General features: G+C 45.8%; 1 protein-coding gene across 12 annotated transcripts in view; it reads left to right on the plus strand.

The window, feature by feature from the left end:
• The window catches only part of MOV10L1 (Mov10 like RNA helicase 1), a 68,992-nt gene that overhangs the window by 38,901 nt on the left and 5,931 nt on the right, over window positions 1-24,160 (plus strand). For 9 of the 12 annotated variants that reach the window (XM_070254312.1, XM_023631693.2, XM_070254314.1 and 6 more), the window contains 9 exons: window positions 2,157-2,215; window positions 2,672-2,769; window positions 12,917-13,025; window positions 13,539-13,717; window positions 14,395-14,541; window positions 15,090-15,211; window positions 16,724-16,823; window positions 18,377-18,541; window positions 20,595-20,768. In XM_070254312.1, coding sequence (XP_070110413.1) covers window positions 2,157-2,215; window positions 2,672-2,769; window positions 12,917-13,025; window positions 13,539-13,717; window positions 14,395-14,541; window positions 15,090-15,211; window positions 16,724-16,823; window positions 18,377-18,541; window positions 20,595-20,768 — 1,153 coding nt within the window. The remainder of the gene's footprint in view (window positions 1-2,156; window positions 2,216-2,671; window positions 2,770-12,916; window positions 13,026-13,538; window positions 13,718-14,394; window positions 14,542-15,089; window positions 15,212-16,723; window positions 16,824-18,376; window positions 18,542-20,594; window positions 20,769-24,160) is intronic. The other 3 variants (XM_070254323.1, XM_070254321.1, XM_070254322.1) reach the window with 1 other exon arrangement.

Raw genomic sequence — 24,160 nt, forward strand, 5'->3', positions numbered from 1 at the left:
TCTTGTTTTGTATTTTAATGCAAATACCTCTAGTATTTTTCCATTTAGTATTTTGCTATCCTTTGGATTAATCATGTTAAGGAATTATTTGTCAGTTTCTCTTTTAAGTTGTCATACTCATTACCTTTTTGGCATTTCTTGAGACAATTGTTTTTTTCTTCAGCCTGTTCATAAGATGAAGTATTTCAACTGAATAACTTTATAGCAAACCTTTCTTGTATACCTAATATGGAAAACGTGATTTTTTTATTTTGGTGACTTCTTCCTTTAATGTGCTCCTGGGGTTTGTTGTTACATCTTATTGGTATTTCTCATGCTGTTCAGAGGTCTGGTGGTGATCCACAGGTTGATATGGTTCTGTCTTTTGCTTGGCACCTCCTTTGTCCTATATTAGAGTCTTTGTTATGGTAACTTTGAAAAAATATTGAAGGCTTTCCTCCTTTCTCTTGGAAAAAGGTTAGATGGCATCAGATTATCCACGCAGAGAGGTGTGAAGACCTCTCACTGGAAGAGGATGAATTTAAGTCCTTTCTCAGTTTCTTCCTCCTTAATTGATCTGCTTTAAGGTTTTCTTTCTTTCTTAGAGTCAGTTTTGCTAAGTCCAAGATGGTTCTTTTCTGGTTGTTACTCATCTTGGGTGGAGTTTATTATATCCCTTACAGCTCCTTGTTGAAGATTATGTTGGAGGGACAAAGTGGGGCTGCCAGGGGCCTCTGTGCCAGGGACCCCTCAGGTGAGGTTCTGTGGGGGTTGGGCTTGTGCACTTGATTGCTTCCGGCTTCACACCCCACCCCCCCCAGGATTCCACACTGTGGAAATGGGTCCTGAAGGTGACCTCGGAGTATCTGCCCTGCACCTGGTGATCCAGGTGAGAAACAGTCACTTGGTCATTCAGGTGCCCAAGTCTGAATTTTCCAGAAACCTGCATGTGGCTTGAGTTCTGAGAGGGTGTGAGTCAGCTCTTATGCCTTTGTGTGGCTAAGGCCAGATGTCTTTATTGAATAGTCATTATTCTTCATTTATTCTTTGGAGCGTTGGTCAGCTTATCTCGTTGAAGATGGAGTTTTATTTTCCATTTTTTATTCTTTTTTGTTGTGTTAAAAAACAAGAGGGCAGGCCCAGAATGGAGTCGCTTATGCTAAGCCCCATGTCACCAAACCAAGACTTGACTTAATTAATTTTGGCTCTCCCAGAAATGGAGTCTTTAACTCGTCAGTCAGGAGTCTCCTGGTCAGCACTAGTCAGGTAACCTGCCTGATAGACCCAGCCGTCCCCTAAGGAAGTAACCTTGCAATCGCCAGCCCACTATTTTGTCTGGTGTAACTTCCTTGTTGCTGCTCCCTTCTGCCTGTAAAAGTCTTTCATTTTGTACAGTTCGCTGAGCTCCTTTCACTGAGCTTCTTTCTGTCTGCTAGATGGCATGCTGCCAATTCAAATTGATTTTTGATCAAATACTGTAAACGCTTACAATTTTTAATATGCCTCAGTTTATCTTCTAACAGTTGTTTTCAGTGAATTTCAAGGGAGCGAATCTTTACAATCAAAATTACTTTCCTCCTGATGCAGTGGTGTTAATATTTCCCTAACACTTCATAGGCTTTGTTTTCTTTTTGTTTCCTACTTGTCCACTTTATGCATTAAAACAGAAACAATCTCAGGAAGGAAGGAGTCCCTGCTGTCCTGATATGTGGGATATTTCTATTGAACAGTTTTCTGTATCAGGCCGACGCTGTGGCCCGATGGCTAAGTTCAGCGCACTCCACTTTGGTGACCCAGGTTTGGTTCCCAGGCGTGGACCTGCACCCCCCATGAGCAGCCACACTGTGGTGGAGACCCACACAAAGCAGAGGAAGCCTGGCACAGATGTCAGCTCAGGGCAGACCTTCCTCAGCAAAAAATAAATACATAAATAAAATTTTTCTCATGTGTTGCGTAGGCACAGACAGTGGAGTGACCCGCAGTCCTTTAGCCCTCCTGGTGCTGCCTGTGAGAGCTGTGAAGCTCTGACTCCAGTACGGTCTCCTCATAGGTGTTCTGTGAGGCTTACCTTAGCTTGTTGACTCAGAGATAACATGACCACGTTTCTGTGACCTTGTACCAGCCTTTGTATTTCTAAACTTGAAGGGAGTCATTTCACGTTGTTTTCTTTCTGGTAGGACCACAAGCAGACGGTGTCACTTTGCACTTGAACAAGTCATCCGCTTAGGTGTGAAAGGTATGATTTTTGTGGAATTATAGCATTACATCTTCACAGGGTATTTTTATAGATTTTATGTAAAATTTTACGTAAAATGCATTTTCTTCAGTCATATGCCAGAAGTAAAACTATGTAAGATCCAATATATTTCTTTCTATTGGGGAGTTTTAGTGTTTTCTTACTCTTTCAACTGTGTAAAAATAGCATGCTTAATTATTGAAAATAAAGTCATTGCACTCTGCCTTTTTTAATGTAATTCATTTTTGTATTTACAAATAGACAAATGTCTTTGCTGCAAAGAGTGTGCAGTACTGGCATTGTGTTGTACCTGAGGAGCAGTATACGGTCCAGAGGGAAAGGAATGTGTAGACATGAATTTCTTGAGGATTGCTACACACAGTTAGGTTTCCTCTATTCCTCTTTTTTTAAAGTTTTTAGTAATGTCTACATGCTTACCTTTTCTTGTTTTAAAAGTGTTGTTTCCAGAAGAAATCATTTTACAGTCTCCCCAAGTGACTGGGAATTGGAACCTCACACAAGACACCAAAACTGATGGACAGTCTACCACCAAGGTATTTCTTTGATGACTTTGATATGTTTAAGTAGATAACGTATTAGCTCTCAATTGACTAGAGGGTTAGAGGAGTGTCTTATCACAAGCAACTCAAAATCACAGTTAAAATAAAAATAAAATATTCATAAAATGGACTGAGTGTAAAGTTTATATACAATTATTTGTAGGGCTAAGATGCTATAGTATATAAAGTGGGAAAAGTAAGATACGGATCTGTTTGTGTGATCTTATAGTTTGGTTTAAAAATTATGGTTTTGGGGCTGGCCCCATGGCCGAGTAGTTAACTTCGCGCACTCCGCTGCAGGCGGCCCAGTGTTTCGTTGGTTCGAATCCTGGGCGCGGACATGGCACTGCTCATCAAACCACGCTGAGGCAGCGTCCCACATGCCACAACTAGAAGGACCCACAACGAAGAATATACAACTATGTACTGGGGGGCTTTGGGGAGAAAAAGGAAAAAAATAAAAAAAATAAATAAATAAATTGTTTTTTTGGGCCTGGCCCGGTGGCGCAGCAGTAAAGTTTGATTGTTCCGCTTCAGACACACAGGCACATTTATATGATAATATAAGCATAGAAAATGTCCGGAAGGATATACACCCAGCAAATTGTTAACATTTGTCATTTTTCCAAATGTTGCAGAGGTATTTTATTTTTTGCTTATACAATCCAGTCACTCCATAAATAGTAACATAGTGCCTATTATATGCCACATATTGTCGTAGGCTCTCGATATGTTTTCATAAGTAAAATAGAAATGGTTTTACTTATCATTGTGTTTCCAGTAACAAGAAAAATCCTCCATGCCATGCTGGAGCTTGTAACCTATAATTCTGTGCTGTTGGAATTTGTTTTTTGAGCAAGTTTTAAATTTACAATAATTCAAATTTTTTAATTATATCTAATATTTAGAAGCTCTTTTACCATTTTATAGCCCCTCTTCAGAAATGCAAAAATGACAGTTTTAGAATGCCTTCACAATCACAGAAAATTCTGTAAAGGAAACAGCAGAAAATTTCCATTAAAATCATCTATGTATTTCATATCTGAGCTCTGTTTTGTTCTCGAAGTAGAAAGAGATCTTCACTGGACACAGATGCAGTGTCATCTGCAGAACTTTGTGTGTCACCCAATTTACTGGTCCATCCCACTGCCTAAGTCTCAGGGAGGGTCTGTGATACTGATGGTGCCCGGTGAGGGAGATGTGGCTGTTGAGGGGGGTCACATTCCTGATGGAGTGAATCTTATTACTTTTAAATGCAGAACATTATCTTTTTATGGATTAGCTAGGTTTCAAATAACGGCGTTTCACACATCAACCAACATAGAATTACAGGAACCAGATTTACCTTCCCCCTTTAAGTAACTAAAACCAGACAAGGCACGTGAGACAGCAGCTCCCGACATTGAGCATCAGATGTCATAGGACAGAGATTCCTGAGAGGGAGGAGACAGATAAGGTGCCCTGTGATTGCCCCAGCTTATAGCCCTCAGAGAGTTTCCAGACCAGGGAGCAGAAGAGGGGAGCCCAGTGGTCTCCTGAGTGGGGGAGACGGCACCTGGCAGTACAAGGGCAAGATATATGGAGTGCACAGGGTGCGGTACTGGTGAGGAGGGCAGGGCAGAGTGTGAGTTTGCAGGGTTTGCACAGGTCCCCCCTTGAGTTTTCAGCTGAGGATTCATGGGTGCTCGCTTTTAAGGAAAAGACTCGAGTCTGGGGGAAAAAATGCTGGAGCGAGTAGAGGGAAGAATCCCGAGTTCCCACAGCCAGAGAAGGAAGACCGTAATTCACAGGTCCTGGGGTGGAGTCCTCAGAGGGTGTTGCCTGAGGAGTGAGGCAAGTGTAGCCCTAGACTGCAGGCTGCTCCCACCAGACGGACAAGGCGAGAGAGCAAGCCTCGAAAGTATCCAGCTCTCTGCAGCAGTTAGCCACAGCAAAGTCAAAGGCAGTTCCAGGAACACAAGTGGGCCCAGCACCCGTCAGTGTGTGAATTCACAACATCTGATATCTAATCACGAAGTGAACTGAAAAATGTAGCCCATGATAAAAATTTGAATCAATGGAAGCTGATCCGACAATAACACAGTGGTAGAATTAGCATACACAGATGTTAAAGCAGTTATAACTAGATTCCAGGTGCTAAAAATGAGCAAATCTGAAAAGCAGGGGAAGTATCATTATATACAGAGGTTCAGACATCAGAACTAGAGCAGACTTCTCATTGAAAACGGCGCAAGGCGGAAGACAGCACAAGGGCATCTTTAAAGTGCTGAAAGGAAAAGCTCACCTAGAATTCTGTGCCCAGTAAACACTTTCAAAATGAAGAGGAAATAAAAACAACTTCAGACACACCAAAGCTTAAAGATAGAAGAATTAGTCACCAGCAGACCTGCACTGCTAGACCTCATGGTCCTGTAAGCATAAGGAAATGATGCCAGACGGAAATGAGGGTCCACCCAAAGTCGCCAAAAGGACCAGAAATGATAAAAATGAGGATAAAGAGTTTCTTCTTATTTTTAAAAAAAATCTCTTTAAAAGATAGTTGACTTTTAAAACATGGATGAACCTGGAAGACATTACACTGAGTAATAAACCATCACAGGAAACAGGTGCTGCATGCCTCCTCTCAGAGGAGAGGCCTAGAACCGTCAGACTCGTAGCATCAGCGTGGACAGCTGGTTGCAGGGGCTGGGGGGATGGAGAGCTGCTGATCAGTGGGCGTCGCGTCCCAGTCATGCAGGGTGAGTAAATTCTAGAGATCAGCTGTACCACATTGTTTCTGTAGTGAACACTGAATATGCAGAGACTTAGGAGGGCACATCTCATGTGTTCTTACCACAATAAAGTGTTTTTGTTGTTGAGGTCATGTTGGCTTACAATATTGTATAAATTTCAAATGTACATTACTATATTTCAGGATGGACTACACTGTATTCACCAATAGTCTAGTTTTTATCTGTCACCATACATATGTTCCCCTTTCCCTTTTTTGCCTTCCCCCTACCCCTTTCTCCTCTGATAACCACTAGTCTGTTCTCCTTATGTGTGTTTATCTTCCACATATGAGTGAAATCATATGGTATTTGACTTTCTCCCTCTGACTTGTTTCACTTAGGATAATACCCTCAAGGTCCATCCATGTTTTCACAGATGGCACGATTTTGTCTTTTTTATGGCTGAGTAGTATTCCATTGTGTATTTATACCACATCTTTATCCATTCATTTGCTGATGGGCACTTGGGTTGCTTCCACATCTTGGCTATTGGGAAAAATGCTGCAGTGAACATAGAGGTTCATAAATCTCTTTTGATTGTTGATTTCATGATCTTTGGATAAATACCCAGTAGTGGGGTAGCTGGGTTGTATGGTATTTCTATTTTTAGTTTTTGAGAAATCTCTATACTGTTTTCCATAGTGGCTGCACCAGTTTGCATTCCCACCAGCCGTGTATGAGTGTTCCCTTGTCTCCACATCCTCTCCAACACTTGTTATTTCTCTTGTTAATTTATAGCCATTCTGACAGGTGTAAGGTGATATCTCATTGTAGTTTTGATTTGCATTTCTGTAATAATTAGTGATGTTGGACATCTTTTCATGTGCCTATTGATCATCTGTATATCTTCTTTGGAAAAATGTCTGTTCATATCCTCTGCCCATTTTTTGATTGAGTTGTTCATTTTTTTGCTATTGAGTTGTATGAGTTCTTTATATATTTTGGAAATTGACCCCTTGTTGGATATGTGATTTGCAAATATTTTTTCCCAGTTTGTGGGTTGTCTTCTCATTTTGTTGATGGTTTCCTTTGCTGTGCAGAAGTTTTTTAATCTGATGTCATCCCATTTGTTTATTTTTTCTTTTGTTTCCCTTGCCTGAGTAGTCATGGGATTGGAAAAGATACTGCTGAGACTGATGTCAAAGAGCATGCTGCCTGTGTTTTCCTCTAAGAGTTTTATAGTTTCAGGTCTTACCTGCAAGTCTTTGATCCATTTTGAATTAATTTTTGTGTGTGGTGTAAGATAATGGTCTACTTTCATTCTTTTGCATGTGGCTGTCACAATAAAATTTTTTAAATTTTTCACAAAGATAATTGACTTTTTAAAGCTGAAATAATAGTGTACTGTGAAGTTTGTAACATGTAGATCCAAAATATACAATAATAGCACAAGGGAGACAAGAATATTATTGTAAATTTACTATATTGGAAGTGGCGTAGGTCACTTGAAGTAGACTATGGTCAGTTAAAGATATGTACTATAAACCCTGGAGTAACCACTAAAATAACAATATAAGGAGTTATAACCAATAGACCAAGAAAGGAGATAAAAGAGAATCAAAATGATAATTAACTGAAAGTAGGCAGAAAAAGAGGGACACACGTTCAAGTCTGCAATCACCTTCCTGATCCTTGGCCCACTTGTACAGGCACTTACTGAGAGAGTGCTGTTGAGGTCTCTGTCACTGTGGACTTAGAACAGCTGAAATACGTAGAAAACAAATAGCAAGGTGATAGATTTATTTCCAGCCATGTCAGTAATCCCATTAAATGTACGTGCTCTAAACACTGCAATTAAGAGAGAGAGTCTCAGATTTGATAAAAAAGAAAGACCCAACTATATGCTGCCTATAAGAAATACATTTTAAATATAAAGACACAAGTTAAAAGTAAAGGGTGGAAAAAGATAAAATCAGAAGAAAGATGGAGTGGCTATATTAATGTCAGACAAAGTAGATTGCAGAGAAAAGCTAACCAGGATAAAGAAGGTCATGTCATAATAATAAAGATACATCGGGGGCTGGCCCCGCGGCCGAGTGGTTAACTTCGCGCACTCCGCTGCAGGCAGCCCAGTGTTTCGTTGGTTCGAATCTTGGGCACGGACATGGCACTGCTCATCAAACCACGCTGAGGCAGCGTCCCACGTGCCACGACTAGAAGGACCCACAACGAAGAATATACAACTATGTACCAGGGGGACTTTAGGGAGAAAAAGGAAAAAAATAAAATCTTAATAAATAAATAAATAAAAATAAAGATACATCATCAAGAATGCATAGCAACCCTGGAGGCTTATGTACCTAATAACAGCTTCAAAATACACGAGACGGAAACTGATATAACTGCAAAGAGAAACAGGCAAGATTCCCCAGGATGGTCAGAGATGTGGGTGCTCCTTTCGCAGTTAATGATGGGAAAAGAAAGCAGAAAACATGTGCAGGTGTGGTGGACCCCAGCACCCAAATCAGCCAGCATGACCCAGAGGATCTTCATAGGATTTCACCCAACAGGAGCTGAGTGCCTCCACCCTGTTTAGAAGTGGACATGGAGCATTCACCAAGGTAGACCTTATCTGGGGCCATAAAACAAGTGTCAAGTTTAAAAGGGTTAAAGTCATACAAAATATGTTCTCTAACCACAGTGGAATCAAATTAGAAATCAGTAGCATAAAGATCTCTGGAAGATCCCTAAGTATTTACAGACTGACAACACATTTATAAATAACCCACAAATCAGAGAAGAAATCAATAGGGAAATTAGGAAGTATTTTTACGAGAATGAAAATGAAAATGCAGTATATCAAAAATTATAAGATGCTGCTAAAACACTCTTTAAGGAAACATTTATAGCACTAAATGCCTGAATTTAAAAAGAATAAAAGTTTCAAACCAATGACCTCAGCTTCCTCAGAAAAGCAGAAAAAGGGGAATAAATGGAACCCAAAATAAAGAAAGAAAATAAACATTGGAGTAGAAATCAGTGAACCCACGAGCTGGTTCTTTGAGAAGATCAATAAAATTGCTAGACCTCAAACCAAGACTGATCAGGGAAAAAGAAGGAAGACACAAATTACCAATATCAGGAAGGAGAGAGGTGACATCACCACAGAGTCTACAGATATTAAAAGATATAGGAATGGGGCTGGCCTGGTGGCGTAGTAGTTAAGTTCACACGCTCCACTTTGGCGACCCGGGGTTTGCAGGTTCAGATCCCAGGTGCAGACCTAGCACCACTCATCAAGCCACACTGTGGCGGCATCCCACATAAAATGGAGGGAGATTGGCGCAGATGTTAGCTCAGCGACAGTCTTCCTCAAGCAAAAAGAAGACAATTGGCAACATGTTAGCTCAGGGCCAATCTTCCTCATAAAAAAGAAGGAATACAGGAATGTGATTGTGGTGGTCACTTCTACACGTCAACCTGACTGGGTCATGAGGTGCCCAGATATTTGATTAAATGTTATTTCTGGGTGTGCCTGTGAGGGTGATTCTGGATGAGACTAGCTTTTGAATTGGTGGACCGGGTAAAGCAGATGGCCCTCCCAATGTGGGTGGGCCTCGTCCAGTCCACTGGAGGCCTGAACAGCAAACACAGGCTGAGGAAGAGGGAACTCCTTCTGCCCAGCTCCCTTGAGCTAGGACACTGGTCTTCTCCTGCCTCTGGACTTGAGACGTCAGCTGTCCTGGGTCTCCAGCACCCACCACAGGTCTTGGGCTTTTCAGCCTCCGTGGTCACATGAGCCACTTTCTTATAATAAATGTCTTTATATATATTTACACATAGCTATTGGCTCTGCTTCTCTGGAGAGCTCACATGTGTGTATATTTGTATATATGAGAGAGACTGGGAAGCGTTCATCCCAGGAATGAGAAGCTAGTGTGGCATGCCATAATCAATTGCTGGAACTCTCATGTTTGTCACCATCTCCTTGGACACAGAAAAGACATCTGACAAAATCCAGCATCTATTCCTGATCAAAACTCAGCAAACTAGAAATAGCAGGAACTTGCTTCACATACACAAAACCTACTTGGTGAGTGACTGGGGCTCTGTCCCCAAGATCAGGATCGGGGCAAGTCTGCTCCTGCCACTTGTGTTTACACTGTACAGGGCATTGTAGCGGGTGCCTCAGCAAGAAGAATGAAAGGCGTCTGCATCAGATAGGAAATTGGATGGCTCTTACGTGCAGCTGAGAGCTGATAAGTGGTTACCACACTTGCAGGATGTGAGGTCTCTATTACTATTAGAAAAGTAAGTTGTTTGTGTGTATACTAGCAGTAGACACTTGGAATTGAATTTTTTTTTTTGAGGAAGATTAGCCCTGAGCTAACATCTGCCGCTAATCCTCCTCTTTTTGCTGAGGAAGGCTGGCCCTGAGCTAACATCTGTGCCCATCTTCCTCTACTTTATATGTAGGACGCCTACCACAGCATGGCTTGCCAAGCAGTGCCATGTCCGCACCTGGGATCCGAACTTGGCGAACCCCAGGCCACCGAAGTGAAACGTGCACACATAACTGCTGCGCCATTGGGCCGGCACCAGAATTAAATTTTTTAATGCCATTTAAAATAGTATCCGAATACTTGAGTATTAGGGATAAATATGACAAAAGATGTGCAAGATTGTACACTGAAAACTACAAAACATTGATGAAACAAATTAACAGAAGACCTAAAAAGTGGAGAGAGACATGGTATTCATGGGTCAGAAGACTCAGCATTGTTAAGATGCCTGTTCTTCCCAAATTGATGTATAAATTCAGTGCTATTTGGGTCAAAATCTCAGCAGACTTTTCGTAGAAATTGACAAGGTGTTTCTAAAATTCAAGTGGAAATGAAAAGGACCTAGAATTTTCAAAACAATTGAGAAAGAACAATAAACTCAAAGAATTCACAGTACCTGATGTTGAGATGTGTTACAAAGTTGCAGTAATGTAGACAGTCTGCTGCTGTCATCAAGACAAACAAAAGTGTCAGTGAAGCAAAAGAGAAAGCCTAGACAGACCCACGCGGATTTGGACAACTGATTTTCTGCGAAGGTACAATGGCAGGTGGAGTGCAGAAAGGATGTCTTTTTAACAGATGTGCTGGGACAGTTGAATATCATATGCAAAAATGTGCACCTGGGTCCACACCTCACAGCATTTACAAAAGTTAGCTCAAAATGATTCATAGCCCTAAATATAAAGCCTAAAACTATGAAACTTCTGGAAAACAATGTAGGAGAAATCTTCATACCTTAGGTTAGGCACAGGCATCTTAGGTGTGACACTAAGTGTGATCTGTAAAGAAAAAATCCATAAATTTGGACTCCAGTGAAATTAAATATTTTGCTCTTCAAAAGACACTGTTAAGGGGCTGGCCCCATGGCCAAGTGGTTAAGTTCACACACTCTCCTTTGGCTGCCCAGGGTTTTGCCGGTTCGGATCCTGGATACGGACATGGTACTGCTGCTCCGGCCACGTTGGGGCAGTGTCCCACATGCCACAACTAGAAGGACCCACAACTATGTACTGGGGGGATTTGGGGAGAAAAATCAGGAAAAAAACAAGAAGATTGGCAACAGTTGTTAGCTCAGGTGCCAATCTTTGAAAAAAAAGACACTTAATATAACGAAAAGACAATGACAGACTGAAAATATTTGCAAATCACATATCTGACGAAGAACTTGTATCAAGCATATATATTAAATAACTCTGCAAAAAAAAACCTCTCAATTTTAAAAATGAATCAAAGACTTGAACAAATACTTCATCAAAGAATGTATAGAGATGGTAAATATACCCATGAAAAGATGCTCAACATCACTTATGTGGTGACAGTCAAGAAATAATGTACAACTGAAATCTCACATTGATGTAAGCTATTATGAACTCAACAACAACAAAAAAGATGCTCAACAACATTAGTTTTTAGGGAAACACAAATTAAAACTACAGTGAGATACTACTGCACACTAATTAGAATGGCCAAATTAAGAAGACTGACCACACCAAGGGCTGTGAGCATGTGGAGCAACTGGAGCCTCCTGCAGGCTGGTGGGAGTGCAAGATGGTACAGCTGCTTTGGAAAAGAGTTCCAACACACACCTACCATCTGACCCAGCCATTTCACTCCGAGGTATTCACCCTTGAGAAATGAAAACATGTCCATGCAAAGACTCGTGCATGAATGTTCATAGCAGCTTTATTTGTAAAAGTCAAAAACTGGAAACAACCCGGTGTCCATCTGCAGGTGAACGGATAAACACATTGTAGTATGTTCTTACAATGGAATACTACTCAGCAATGAAAAGGGGTAAACTTGATACATGCAACAACGTAGATGGGCCTCAGAACAGTTCATTACACTTGTGAAAGGTGTCAGACCAAAAAAGAGCATACTATAGGACTCCATTTATGTAACATTCTAGAAAATGTAAGCCAATCTGCGGGACAGCAGGAGGGAGCGACTGCAAAGGGGCACGTGGAACTTCTGGGCTTGATAGACAGATGTGTTTTCCTCTTTGATTGTGGTAATGGTTTCATGTGTATATACATATGCCAAAACTTGTCAAATTATACACTTTAAATGTGCACACCACATTGTATGTCAGCTATACCCTGCAAAACTCATACAGTATGGGGAGGGAAAATTGCTATGACCTTTGGAGTAAAATTTGTCAGTATGTATAAAATTTTTAATGTGAAACTTTTAGTGTAACAATTTTACTTCTAGAATTTATGCTATGAAAGTAATCACCTGATTGCACAAGGATATATGTGCAAAGCTGTTTGTAACAGGAGAAATTTGGAAAAACAGTTCTCTTGGTCCAGGACAAATTCACTTTAAACACACATAAAAGAGAAATTCTTGTGAAGGATCCACATAGAAGAGCAATTCTTGTGCAGTGACAGAATCCCAGCATTCTGCATTACTGGGAGGCATGCGAGATTCTTCTTAGAGCAGAGTTCTCACCGAGCTCGCACAGGGAGGGCTTCTTCACACAGCTGAGCTTGGTTCCCCCGGGAGCGAGGCTCCTGGACTTGCCTTCAGCCCCTGCAGGTTCCCCCTCGCAGGTGAGCAGGGTCAGCAGGAAGAGAATACACGCTTTAGTCAAGCGACATGTAATCTTTTGTTTTGGTGTCATCATCAGAAAATTTAGCTTATTTTTTAAAGGGAATTCAAAAAAGAAATATAAACCTTTTTAGCAGATTTTTATCAGATATTCTGTATTTTCATTATGTTTTAAAGGATATGATCTATGACCTTTGTAAAGAGCTGTTAAATAGATAAAACAAGTAGAACGTTGGTAGATGTGTATGTTTACTCTTTAAGCCCGTGTAAATGCAAAGCTTTTTCTTTAAGCCATTTTTCCATGATTGTTTCTAGAATAGGAAAGCCATGAAGGACCAAACTAAGCATACAACAAAGGAGAGGAGGACTGGTGCCCAGGGCACGCCGGGGCCGGCAGCCTTGGCTGCAGAGACAAGTAGTCTGGGTGCGTATTGTGAGGGGCTGGGGGTACAGCACAGTGACTCGAGCCTGGAAGATAGGCCGCTTGAGAAGCTCGCTCTCCTGTGGTGGAGAAGCCGGTCAGGAGGGGTGTGGTCTCTGACAGTTGTGTAACCAGAGAGACGAACACTCTTGTCTCCACTGAAGACCAAGCAGAGACTTGATGTTTTGGGTTCGATCCTTTAAGACTTTCCTGATTATGGACTATTCCTGTCGACCTTTTTGAGCTGGTCTCTCTCACGTCTTAGATGATAGTGCGTATGTAAAGTGGAAGAATGAATTGAGTGACCTATGTTTCTGCTCCCAGAAAGCTAACTTAATTTTCCTGACTGCCTAATGAAGCTCAGACAGGTTATTAGAGGGACTGTCTCGCTGTGGTGACGTGGAAGAGCTGACTCTGGTTGTATGGTAGCCCCCGTGGTGGCCTGGGCTGGTGTGTTCTCCAGCTGTCAGAGTGGTTTGAGCTCTCCCTAACACTGTTACTTCACTTTGAATGCAGTAAATGAAGTTCATATCCCTAAAGTGGGAGAGAAGGAATTTTTCAATCCAGTGCTCAATGAAAATCAGAAGTTAGCAGTTAGAAGAATTCTAAGTGGCGACTGCCGCCCACTGCCATATATTCTTTTCGGACCTCCTGGAACTGGGAAGACAGTGACGATAATAGAGGCCGTTTTACAGGTAAAGACAGGCCGCGGCACAGTGGGCAGGGAGCATACCTGTGTGCGGTGTCCATGTCGTCAGGAAGCCTAGCTTACGTTGTCGAATCAGAAGATTGGATAGAGCTTGAAAAGTTACAGTTATTTCATATTTAGCTATGTTTGTTTTGTTATTGTTTGTGAATATGTAGGATTTTAAAAGGTTATTTCATAAAAGTTTAGAAAAGAATCTCTTCATTTTTGGAATAGTAAACCAGTCACATCATGAGATTTTGCTGCAGAAAAGAAGTTTCCTTTCCATTCTAAGAAGTTTCTGGTGTCTCTGTTTATCTTTACAGTTGAGTTTGTGGAGATAGTACGTGTTTAGTATTTTTGCGTCATTCAGGATTCAGGTTCCCAAATGTGTGCTGAGTGCCCAGCCAGCACTCGGCTACAGCTGGCATGTGGGGATTAATCTGACACGGTCTCTGCCTTGGGAGGTTGGTTTAGGGTCTTGGAGAGCTCAGAGAACCCTCACCTACCCTTGAGTCTTGTTGGGACGTTGGGCCGTGGGCAGAACCATCACTGTGTGTCATTGGGCTATGTCTCAGGCGTGTGAGGGGTTGATGTGAGCACAGGCATGTCAGACTCACCACTCCACGTCTGCACTTGATGGGTTGACATTTATCATCCTTTGTTTCTTTTGTGTCCTGGATGAAGATGTACTACACTTTGCCAGACAGTCGGATTTTGGTCTGTGCGCCCTCCAACAGCGCTGCTGACCTTGTGTGTTTGCGGCTACACGAGAGCCAGGTGCTGCGGCCAGGCGCCATGGTCCGTGTGAACGCCACCTGCAGGTTCGAGGAGGTGAGTGTGGGAGAGCCAGGATGGAGAAATGACTCTCACTTGTGCCATAGCTGGTGCCTAAATGAGAGTTTTATTCCTGAATATTTAATTATATTCTCATGCTTCCTCTATGAATTGGGCATGCTCGGCTTTATTAAACATTAATGCTACTCTTTTATTTGATCCCCAAGTGTATTGTTTCTTTTTGGCTCTGTTTTATTGGTTTGGCTATAAGTGTCCCTTTAGGAAAATTAAAAGTTCCTGGTTTGCTTGTAGGGTGAAGTATTGATAAACAAAAGAAATCGAACCTAGAAAATATATAAAGAATGATCTGCAGGATTATGTGTTAGATTCATGGCTCCAGAGTCCGTAAAACACTGACTAAATTGATAGGAAGGTATAAAAGATTCTGATGTAAGAAAACACGTTAAACCATTCCTGAGTCATAACTGAGAAGTGGCAACAGGACAGGGTTATCTTTTGGAATTCTTTCAGCTTTGCAATTGTGTTCAACTTAAAGAAATGCTTAATAATTTGGAAAACAAACTGGCTCCACTCCCTCCCTTCAGACCATCATCGATGCCATCAAACCGTATTGCAAAGACGGAGAAGACATCTGGAAAGCCTCGCGCTTCAGGATCATCATCACAACATGCAGCAGCTCCGGGCTCTTCTACCAGATAGGGGTGAGGTGAGCACTGGGCGTGGTTTGGGGCTGGGGCCCACACGGGTGAAAGTCTGTGCCCTCTCAGAGCCAGTGCCTGAAGGGAGGCCATCAGCACGGGGGAGTGTGTGCTGTGCAGGGTGCCAGAAACTGGGCTGTAGCTGGGGGCTTGAACGGGGCAGGGAAGGCCTTTCCAGGGAAGTGATGTTTGCACTGAGACCCCAAAGATGAGAGGGACCCAGAGCTTTCCCAAGAGGGCAGAGGATGAGGAAGGACCTAGCGTGCCCAGCTGGGGAGAAGCCCAGGACCAGCCCAAGGCAGGAAGGAGCTTGGTTTGGTGGAGGGACAGAAGGTACCAAGGGGACAGGGACAAGAAGAGGTCAGCGAGCGGAGGTGGCAGAACCAGCACGCAAGTGGGTGGGGGTGCTGGTGCCAGGGCTTCAGGAAGCTTGGAAGGTGTGAAGAAGGAACAATATAGTCTGCTAGAAGTAACTGAATAACTATGATTAATACAGAATTGAAAACCTAAGTGCTTATATTCTAAAAAAAATACATAATGTTAAATTTTTTCAGCAGAAGTTGGGACATGAGGTAGGAAAATGAAAGTGTGCTGATTTCCTCATCTTCCGTAGAGAGGGGTCAGTGGGTGTCTTTTTGGAGCTGAGAGCTTGGGATTTACAAATTCAAGACCATGTTTAAAGGTGTAAACTGACTGACTATGGAAGAGAAAGGTGAGGGGCCCGCACTGCTTCTCTGAGCAGAGCAGGAGCAGGGCTTCCAGCAGGTGTCTGACAGCAATCCCATGGGGAGACCCGAGGCTCAGGCTTGGCCCAACACTTGTCCTGTAGGCAGTAGCTCTGCAGCTTTAGGCACGGTATCCCACAGGCATTACTGTAGGGCAGTGGCTGCTCCTCAGCCAGCCAAGGGGAAGGCTGCCCAGGCCCAGAGCACAGGCTCAGTGCTGTCCTCTGGGTTCCTGCTGGCGTGGAGGGTCAGGGTGCTGCCCTGGCTGAGGGATGTGCTCATGAGGGTAAATCATGAGGCAGAAGGAGGTGGAGGGCAGCAGTCACCGTGTAGGAGCATAGCCCCAGCACCCCACCTTGACCAAATCACCCCGACCTCACGTCAGCCACATCAGGGAAACTGAGGCACAGAGAAGTGATACAACCTGCTCAAGGCATGAAGCTAATAAGTGGTGAAGCCTGGACTCCACCCCAGGCATTCTGACCCTGGGGTGTGTTGTCAGTCCCCAGCTACAAACACAGGCGTAAGGAGCATGGGCTCCAATGCGGACTGCATGTGGCCGACTTACCCGTGGCAGGTGCTCGTTAGTTTGTTCCCTCCCATCCCTCACTTGTCTTCCCTCTGAGTCTTTTTTAGACACACACATATATTGTGCACAGAGTCCCAGTGCTGGGGGAGTTCCTTTAGGGCCCCTAAAGGCTCCCATGGTGCAGACTCGGCTGTGTGCTGTGTGTGAGGCGTTGGCTGCTAAGACATCCTGACAGGAATGACCATTTACAACATCTTTGGCTCTAGAGTCGGACACTTCACACACGTGTTTGTGGATGAAGCAGGTCAAGCAAGTGAGCCAGAATGCCTGATTCCTCTGGGGCTGATTTCAGACATCAGTGGCCAGGTGAGGCCCGTTTGCTCTGTGTGCATGTTGTTCTCCCTGTCTTCCTGCAGTGGTGGACGCTCTGTCTGTGCAGGACAGTCTCAGGGTAATGGGCTTGGGGGAGACCCGAGGACACGGGACCCATGAAGCCGCGATTATGTTGTCATACACTTCATTCCTTTTGGACTTGGGGGAGGTGGCTGCTTTGCGTCACATTCATTCACTTGTAAAACATGCTAAGAACTGTGGGTGCAGAGCACAGGGTGAGGGCAGCACCTCCGGCTCCTGCTCTCTGCAAGCTGCAGTTAGGCGAGGAGATCTGGGCATTGCCCTGACTTGCCATCCCAGATCTGACTGTTCTGCTCCCTCCTGCCAGCTGCCTTAAGGGAGGAGCCATGCCTGCTACACAGAATGTTTATGTCCACTTTATTTTTTATTTTTTGAGGAAGATTAGCCCTGAGCTAATTGCTGCCAGTCCTCTTCTTTATTCTGAGGAAGACTGGCCTTGAGCTAACAGCCTCTACTTTATATGTGGGACGCCTACCACAGCATGGCTTGCCAAGCAGTGCCATGTCCACACCCGGGATCCAAACCGGCTAACCGTGGGCCGCCGAAAGCGAAATGTGCCAACTTAACCACTGCACCACCAGGCCAGCCCGTGTCCACTGTATAGATGAGGAAACAGGCTTATCTGGATGAAGTGACTGGCTCAGTTACTCAGTGGTGAAACTTGGGGTGCAGTCCCGTCAGGCTCACTGCAGAGCAGAGGTCCCCATGCAGTTCTGCCCCATGAGTGACCTTACGCCTCACAGAGGAGGAAAAGCAAAGCTCAGGGAACTACATCGACGTACAAGAGACACTTGTCTCATCCATGGCAGAGCTTGGGTGATGGTGTGCATCTAGTTGTCCTAGGCTTAGTCCTGGCCGTTTTCCTATTTGCACTTGCTGCTTCCTCTGCTATTCACCTGTGATGGTGACCTGGGGTCATTTTGAACTCCCCCATCCCTCCCCCCTCTATCCTGCACACTCCCTCAAAGAGTGACCTTTCAAGCCCCAGGTGCCCCCTCCTCCAGTCTTGATCAGAGACAATGGGGAAGCAGGCTTAGTCCAGCTAGGACGTGGCCCCCAGCAGGCTGCCTCTGCAGGCAGCTGCATCCAGGTCTAGGAAGCCACTGGGGCAGGAGAGACAAGGGGCAGCATCAGGGAGAAAGATGGCACAGCAAAGACTTCCAGAAGACAGGGACGAGGCTGCCGGGTCAGTCTGTGGAAGGACTGCCCCACGAGGGAACTTATGTCTCCAGCCTGTTTGGTTTGTCCATTGCCACTGTCCTTATCCAAGCCCTTGTCCTTTTGTGCACCAGCAGGGGCGGGGATGGGGGTAATTCCAGCCATGGAGCTGCATTTGCAGAGCCTTGGCCAGCCAGTCAGAGGGCCAGAGGCCCGCCTGTGGCTTTCACTGTCCTGCTCACCATCCGCACACTTGCCCATTTGGGGCTGAGAGTCTGTGTGTGACTGTCGTCAACTCTCCCCCTGCACTGGTATGGGTGCCAGTGGGTGCCTGTTGTGTGCTACAGATTATCCTTGCTGGAGACCCCATGCAGCTCGGACCGGTCATCAAGTCCAGACTTGCCATGGCCTATGGGCTGAACGTTTCTATGTTGGAAAGACTGATGTCCCGACCAGCGTATATGAGAGATGAAAACGCTTTTGGTGCCTGTGGTGCCTACAACCCCTTGCTGGTAAGCTCAGACTCCACGTGGTGTTAGGGTTCCCCACTAAGGTGACAGCAGAGTCCTAGTTGAGCAGAAGATGCCTCACGGGGGAGTGACTAAGGGCCCCCCAGAGTCCCTGCAGCCTCTGTACTGCTCTTGGCTCACCTCCCTGTGTCCCCAAGCCACACCTGGGGGAGGCCCAAACAGCTCGCACGCACCTCTCCCACACCCCAGAGTGGACTTCAGGCACTTTCACGAGCTCCTCTGTCCCAGGAACTCAGAAATGTACTTTGCAGGATCCCCTGAGGGGTCAGAGATTCCAGGCAGTGTAAGGCTGATGGCCAAGGTTCTGTGGGGCCAGACAGAGTAAGAGAGCATAAATCCGTGTCAGTGTGGGTGAACGGAGGGGAACTTTCTACCTTCACCTGGAGGAAAGGCAGCATCTGCTGTGGTCTCCTGAGGTGCTGAGTAAGGTGCAGGTTCTGGCTTCTCAGCCGACCTCAGCCCACTTTGGAGGGATGGGCCTTGGAATCAGTGTGTTAGGAGCTCCCAGCACACTGGAGCTTGGGAACCTTGGGTCTCTGGGGCCCCTCATTAAGGTCAGCCAAGTAGCATATTCTCTGAGCGGCTACAGTATAGAAACAAGGGGAGATTCCCATCTGAACATAACATTGAACAGAAAATGAGATGTGGGTTGTGGGCAGGTTTTCAGGGAAATAGCCTGAAACCTATGCCAGGTCGTCAGCCCCTGGGCCCTTTGCGCCCCTGGAGCATAGAGAGGGCAAGGGCGTGGAGCAGAGAGGTCATGTGGGAGGAGGGCAGGGCCAAGAGATCGTTGTCTTCAGGCTGAGGACGGCCTCACGAGGGGCCACCCGTAGGAGAGGTGCCTGTGGTCAGAGGAGCTGCACGAGGGGTCATCAGGAGGCTCTGAGGAGCCTATGAAACTGCCCCAAGACGAGCCAGAGCCAGCGCCAGCTGTGGACTTGTGCTTGGCCCAGACAGCGCCACAAAGGGCTCTCCTGCCCATAGGAGATGCACATCTGCCCACCAGGTGTCCATGTCCCTTGGGCTTGCTAGTGGCTTTTGGTGAGGAGGGTCCTGAGACGAGGGTGGAGTGATGTGGCCCCTGTGCCACAGACAGTGCTACCGCCTGGCCTCCTGCAGGCAGGTGCCTCAGCCTGTGGCCAGGCGCTTGGCAGAGGGTGGCAGAACATGTCGACCTGACTGCCCTGCACCTCCTTCCCTCTCCCCAGGCGTGGAGCCACTCCGAGTCCCTAGGGCAGAGCACGCCTCTCCCCCAGTTAGCTGACAGCTGTCCAGGCTAACGTAGGGCCTGGCTTTGCTGTGATGCTACATGGAGTTTGGGGTTTTGATTAGCGTCTTGGAGGCTGGACACATTGTAATTATGAACTGAAGCTTGTTAGCATGAGTCAGCAGGAAAGTCCTGAGGCCTATGGGCATTGTCACTCCTGGTACAAGGGAAAACTGCTTCCGTGGAATGAACTTCCCAGGCCAGTGGCAGGCAGAGAGTAAAGTTGTTCTTGCTCCACATACTGGTGACTTTGTCACCAGCAGCTTTCAACAAGGTCCCAGCTAGGCCTTCTGGGGCTGCCTGCGGGCTGGGGGGATATGCATTTGAGTGCACCCTCTGTGCCCTTAGCCACCCTGGCCTTGGGACCCAGGAGCCTGTCCCTGCCTGCAGCTGAGCTGAGACAAGGCTGCCTGGGCTTTGTTCAAAGGCCAGGGTCGCAGGACGGTGAATCCAGAGCACAGCTCGCAGACAGACACACGACCGGCCCACAGGGGAGACTCTCCTCAGCTGTCCAGACCCAGGAGACAGTCCTAGAGGCTTTCTCCTCTTTTCTTTTGCTGATAGTCACCTTTTGTAGTAAAAAAGTTGTCTGAGGTGCCAGAGCACTTCCTGCTCAGGAGGCAGGTGACAGGCCAGGAGAAGGGACAGGCAGAGGTGGGGAGGGCTGCCTGGCGGTGTGGTTTGAGCTGAGTCTCAGCAGTTTCCCTCTGACAGAAATGTCTTGTGCTGACATTGGCCGTGGACTTGCTGCCTGCTCTCTGCTCGCAGGTTACGAAGCTCGTGAAGAACTACAGATCCCACTCGGCTCTGCTTGCACTGCCGTCCAGACTGTTCTACCACAGGGAGCTCGAAGTCTGTGCCGACCCCAAGGTGGTGACCTCCTTGCTGGGCTGGGAGAAGTTACCAAAGAAAGGCTTCCCCCTCATCTTTCACGGCGTGAGGGTGAGTTGTGGACCTGCCACTGACCTCGATGTGGCACAGGAGGAAGTGGCTCAGCCTTGCAGTGACTGAATGACCCCTAGTGCTGATCCCGGGGTTCAGTGCGTGTGTTTTCATCAGTTCAGCCATTGACAAAGTGTTTGCCTAGTGCCTGTCATGGAGCAGACGCGTGCTGGTCCCTAAAGAGCAGAACCAGTAGGAGGGGCCTCTGCCCCACAGCCCTCAGGTGATCACACACACACAGGGCCCAGGAGAATGCCAGCCCAGAGTGGGATGGAAGGGGAGCACCCTAAAGGAGTTTGTGGGAAGCATATTGACGAGCTCACGGGATTGATGGGAAGGCTGGGGAGACAAGCAGGCAGAATGGCGGGAAGCTCCTGCCACCCCCACGAAGACTCACCACCCTTCTGAGAACCAGTGTCAAGCGAGAAAACCGACCTGGGGACACAGCCTTCCCTCTCCCTGTGGCCTCACTGGCTGGGGCGTGGCCCAGCAGGGGGAGTTAGATGCTCAGTAGCCAAAAAAATGACAAGTGTTCACTAAAATCAGTGTGTTTGTGCTAGAAATGTGGTTGTTAGAACCAGAAGTCAGGTTTTGCATTAACTCCCCCAAGTTCTCATCCAGTGTCAGAGCTATGCAGACTCCAGGATGGGGCAAGCTGGTGCCAGGGTGCCCGTCCCTCTCCTCTCTGAAGGCCGTCTTCCTTCCCGTGATAGCACCCCCTCTAGACAGCCTCTAGATTTGCCTGCTCCATCAGAAGTGGATGGAAGACAGTGGAGCTGTGTGTACAGGTGTGGCTCTGGGGTGCCACTGTGGATGGGGAGAGTTCAGGGATGGGGGAAACCAACACCTCACAACATGGTCCACTCAACATGAGTGCCTCATTGGCTGGTGCTTTCTCCCAGTGTCATGTGCTGTTCCCCTCCTGGGAACACTCTTCTCCAGCTCTGCCCATTGTCAGAAGCTTCCCTGTATGTCAGAAAAAACACATTTCTAATTTAGAAGCTGTATCTCGAGGTCAGAGGTCCCTCTGACGCACGCAGAGGTCAGCCTAAGGAGAACGAAGCGTAATCGCTGCCGAAAGAGCCAGAGAGCTTAGCCTGCGTGAGTGAGCTCGGACAGGCTTGACGTCTGCGAACAGAGGCCATGCATAGAGGGGTCAGTTCTGCCCAGATTCATCCATACGTCTCATGTGGTCTACGTAGAAGTCACAGTGGGCTCCTCCATGAGAAGCCAAGTGTAGAATGGGGTTGTGATTGTGCAGAAAGATTTTATAGGAGAAAAATGAGAACAAAGCCCACTGGATGACGTACTACGGAGCTCTAGTAAACACAAGTGCACAGTGTGGAAAGAACAGTCCAGAAGCATTGATGAGTCTCGTGAGTGCTTTGGAGGGCCTGGCTGCGTGCTCCATTCCAAGCCCTGGGGGTTAAATGGAGGCACGGCCTCTCAGGCTAGGTTGCAGAGAACATGGTCCATTCCCAACATTTAAGAAAAAAGGGTTTTATCACCACTTGTTAACTGGCCGCAGGATTGCTGGCCGGGCCTGGCCATTGCTTGCCCTTGGCCCCCACAGGTCCCCTCCAGTCCCCAGGATGCAGTTTCAGACGCCCTCCCCAGCGCGGACCCTGTCCACACAGCTTCACCTTGACCCTCGCCTCCTGGTGGCCCTTCCCCCGAGGAAACTCCAGAAGGACCTCTGTCTGACTGCTCTGTCCCCATGCCCAGTGCCTCCCAGCAGAGGGAGCTCAGCAGAACATGCTGCACGAACACCAACTCCATCGGGGTGGCATGAGCCCCAGGATCGCCCACAGAGGGGCCACCCAGGTGGCTGTAGTCTCGTCCTCCTAAAGAAGCAGAGTTGGAGCCTCTGTCACGGTGGGCAGGTGGCTTGTCTCTGGCTTCTTTCCACAGGCTAGGACGATGGCAGAGTTAAAGCGTAAGATAGCGACTGTCTGGCCCTTTATATGCGAGATGTGTGCCAACCTCTGGTCTAATTGAAAAGCTAGCTTTGGACTTCTCCTGTTAGCTTTCTGCTTCACTAGTTTCAGCTTTATCTTCACTTCTTCCCTCTGACTCACTCATTTGTCTTCATTCTGTTTGGTTCTCACAAAGTGAACACTTGGTTCCTGGGCTCTTCGTCTCTCGGCAGGGAGCACTATGGCAGCAGCACCCTCAGCTGTCACTCTGCCTCTCCGAGTCTGTCTCCCAAGGGGCCCTTTCTCTGTGGCTTTCTAGATACTTGTGATTTTCTCTTTAGTTTTTTTTTGGTCAAAGCACTATAGAGAAGTATTTTTCTTAATTTCCAAGTGGCTAAGAATGTTTTGGTCACCTCTTTTTTATTTCTAATTTGATTAAGTTCTGATCAAGAACTATGGCCTGTAAATTCTGTGCTTTTAAAAATTTATGGCCTTGGGGCCGGCCCCATGGCCGAGTGGTTAAGTTCGCGTGCTCCACTTCAGTGGCCCAGGGTTTCCCTGGTTCAGATCCTGGGCGTGGACATGGTACCACTCATCAAGCCATGCTGAGGTGGTGTCCCACATGCCACAGCTAGAAGGACCCACAACTAAAAATACACAACTATGTACCAGGGGGGCTTTGAGGAGGAGAAGGAAAAATAAAAAAAAAAATTAAAATAAAAATTTATGGCTAAATAGGTATCAGTTTTGGTAAATGTTCTAAGGACATACCAAAAAACATATATTCTCTTTTTGATGGATGTAAGTTCCATATGCATTTTTAAAATGTTTACGGAATCTGTTATTTAACTCTTCTGTGACTTGACTTAGATTTTGTCTACTAGATAGTCCCACTAGTGGGAGAACAGTGGTGAAGTCTCACATCGTATTTTTTTTTATCGAATTCTCTTTGGATTTCTAATAGTTCTTGCCTTATGTATTTAACTGCTGTGCTGTGTTGTGTGAGTTTATGAGTGTTTTATCTTCCTCATTATGTCGTGTGTTTTTAGCTTTAAATTCCATCTTACAATAATATTAATCTTACCCCTCCTTTTTTCTTACTATCTGGTATCTGTGTTCATTCTTTCTTTATCATTTTACTTTAGGTGTATTTCTTAGAAGCAGCCAGTTTGAGGTAAATCAGTCCAGCCTATGGTTATTTAACTGTCTTCCTTCATCTGACCCTCAGGACTTGTTGTTTCCCCCTTTTCCTTGTTGTTTGTCATTATTTGGTTGATAGTCACTGCGTGTTTTTCTCTGCGGTTTAGTTCATCTATAAGCCTCCATCCCATTAACCTTTTTTCAGTTATCTCAATCGTTTATTATAAACCTAAGGGATAAATTGCATATGGCTTAAAGACAGAAAGAAATACATTCTGAAAATTAATAGATTCTTATTGCCTTATCTGGTGTTCCTTTTTTTTAAATCGTGGTAAA

The sequence above is a fragment of the Equus caballus genome, chromosome 28, assembly GCF_041296265.1.
Source record: "Equus caballus isolate H_3958 breed thoroughbred chromosome 28, TB-T2T, whole genome shotgun sequence".
In the NCBI taxonomy this organism is placed as follows: domain Eukaryota; kingdom Metazoa; phylum Chordata; class Mammalia; order Perissodactyla; family Equidae; genus Equus; species Equus caballus.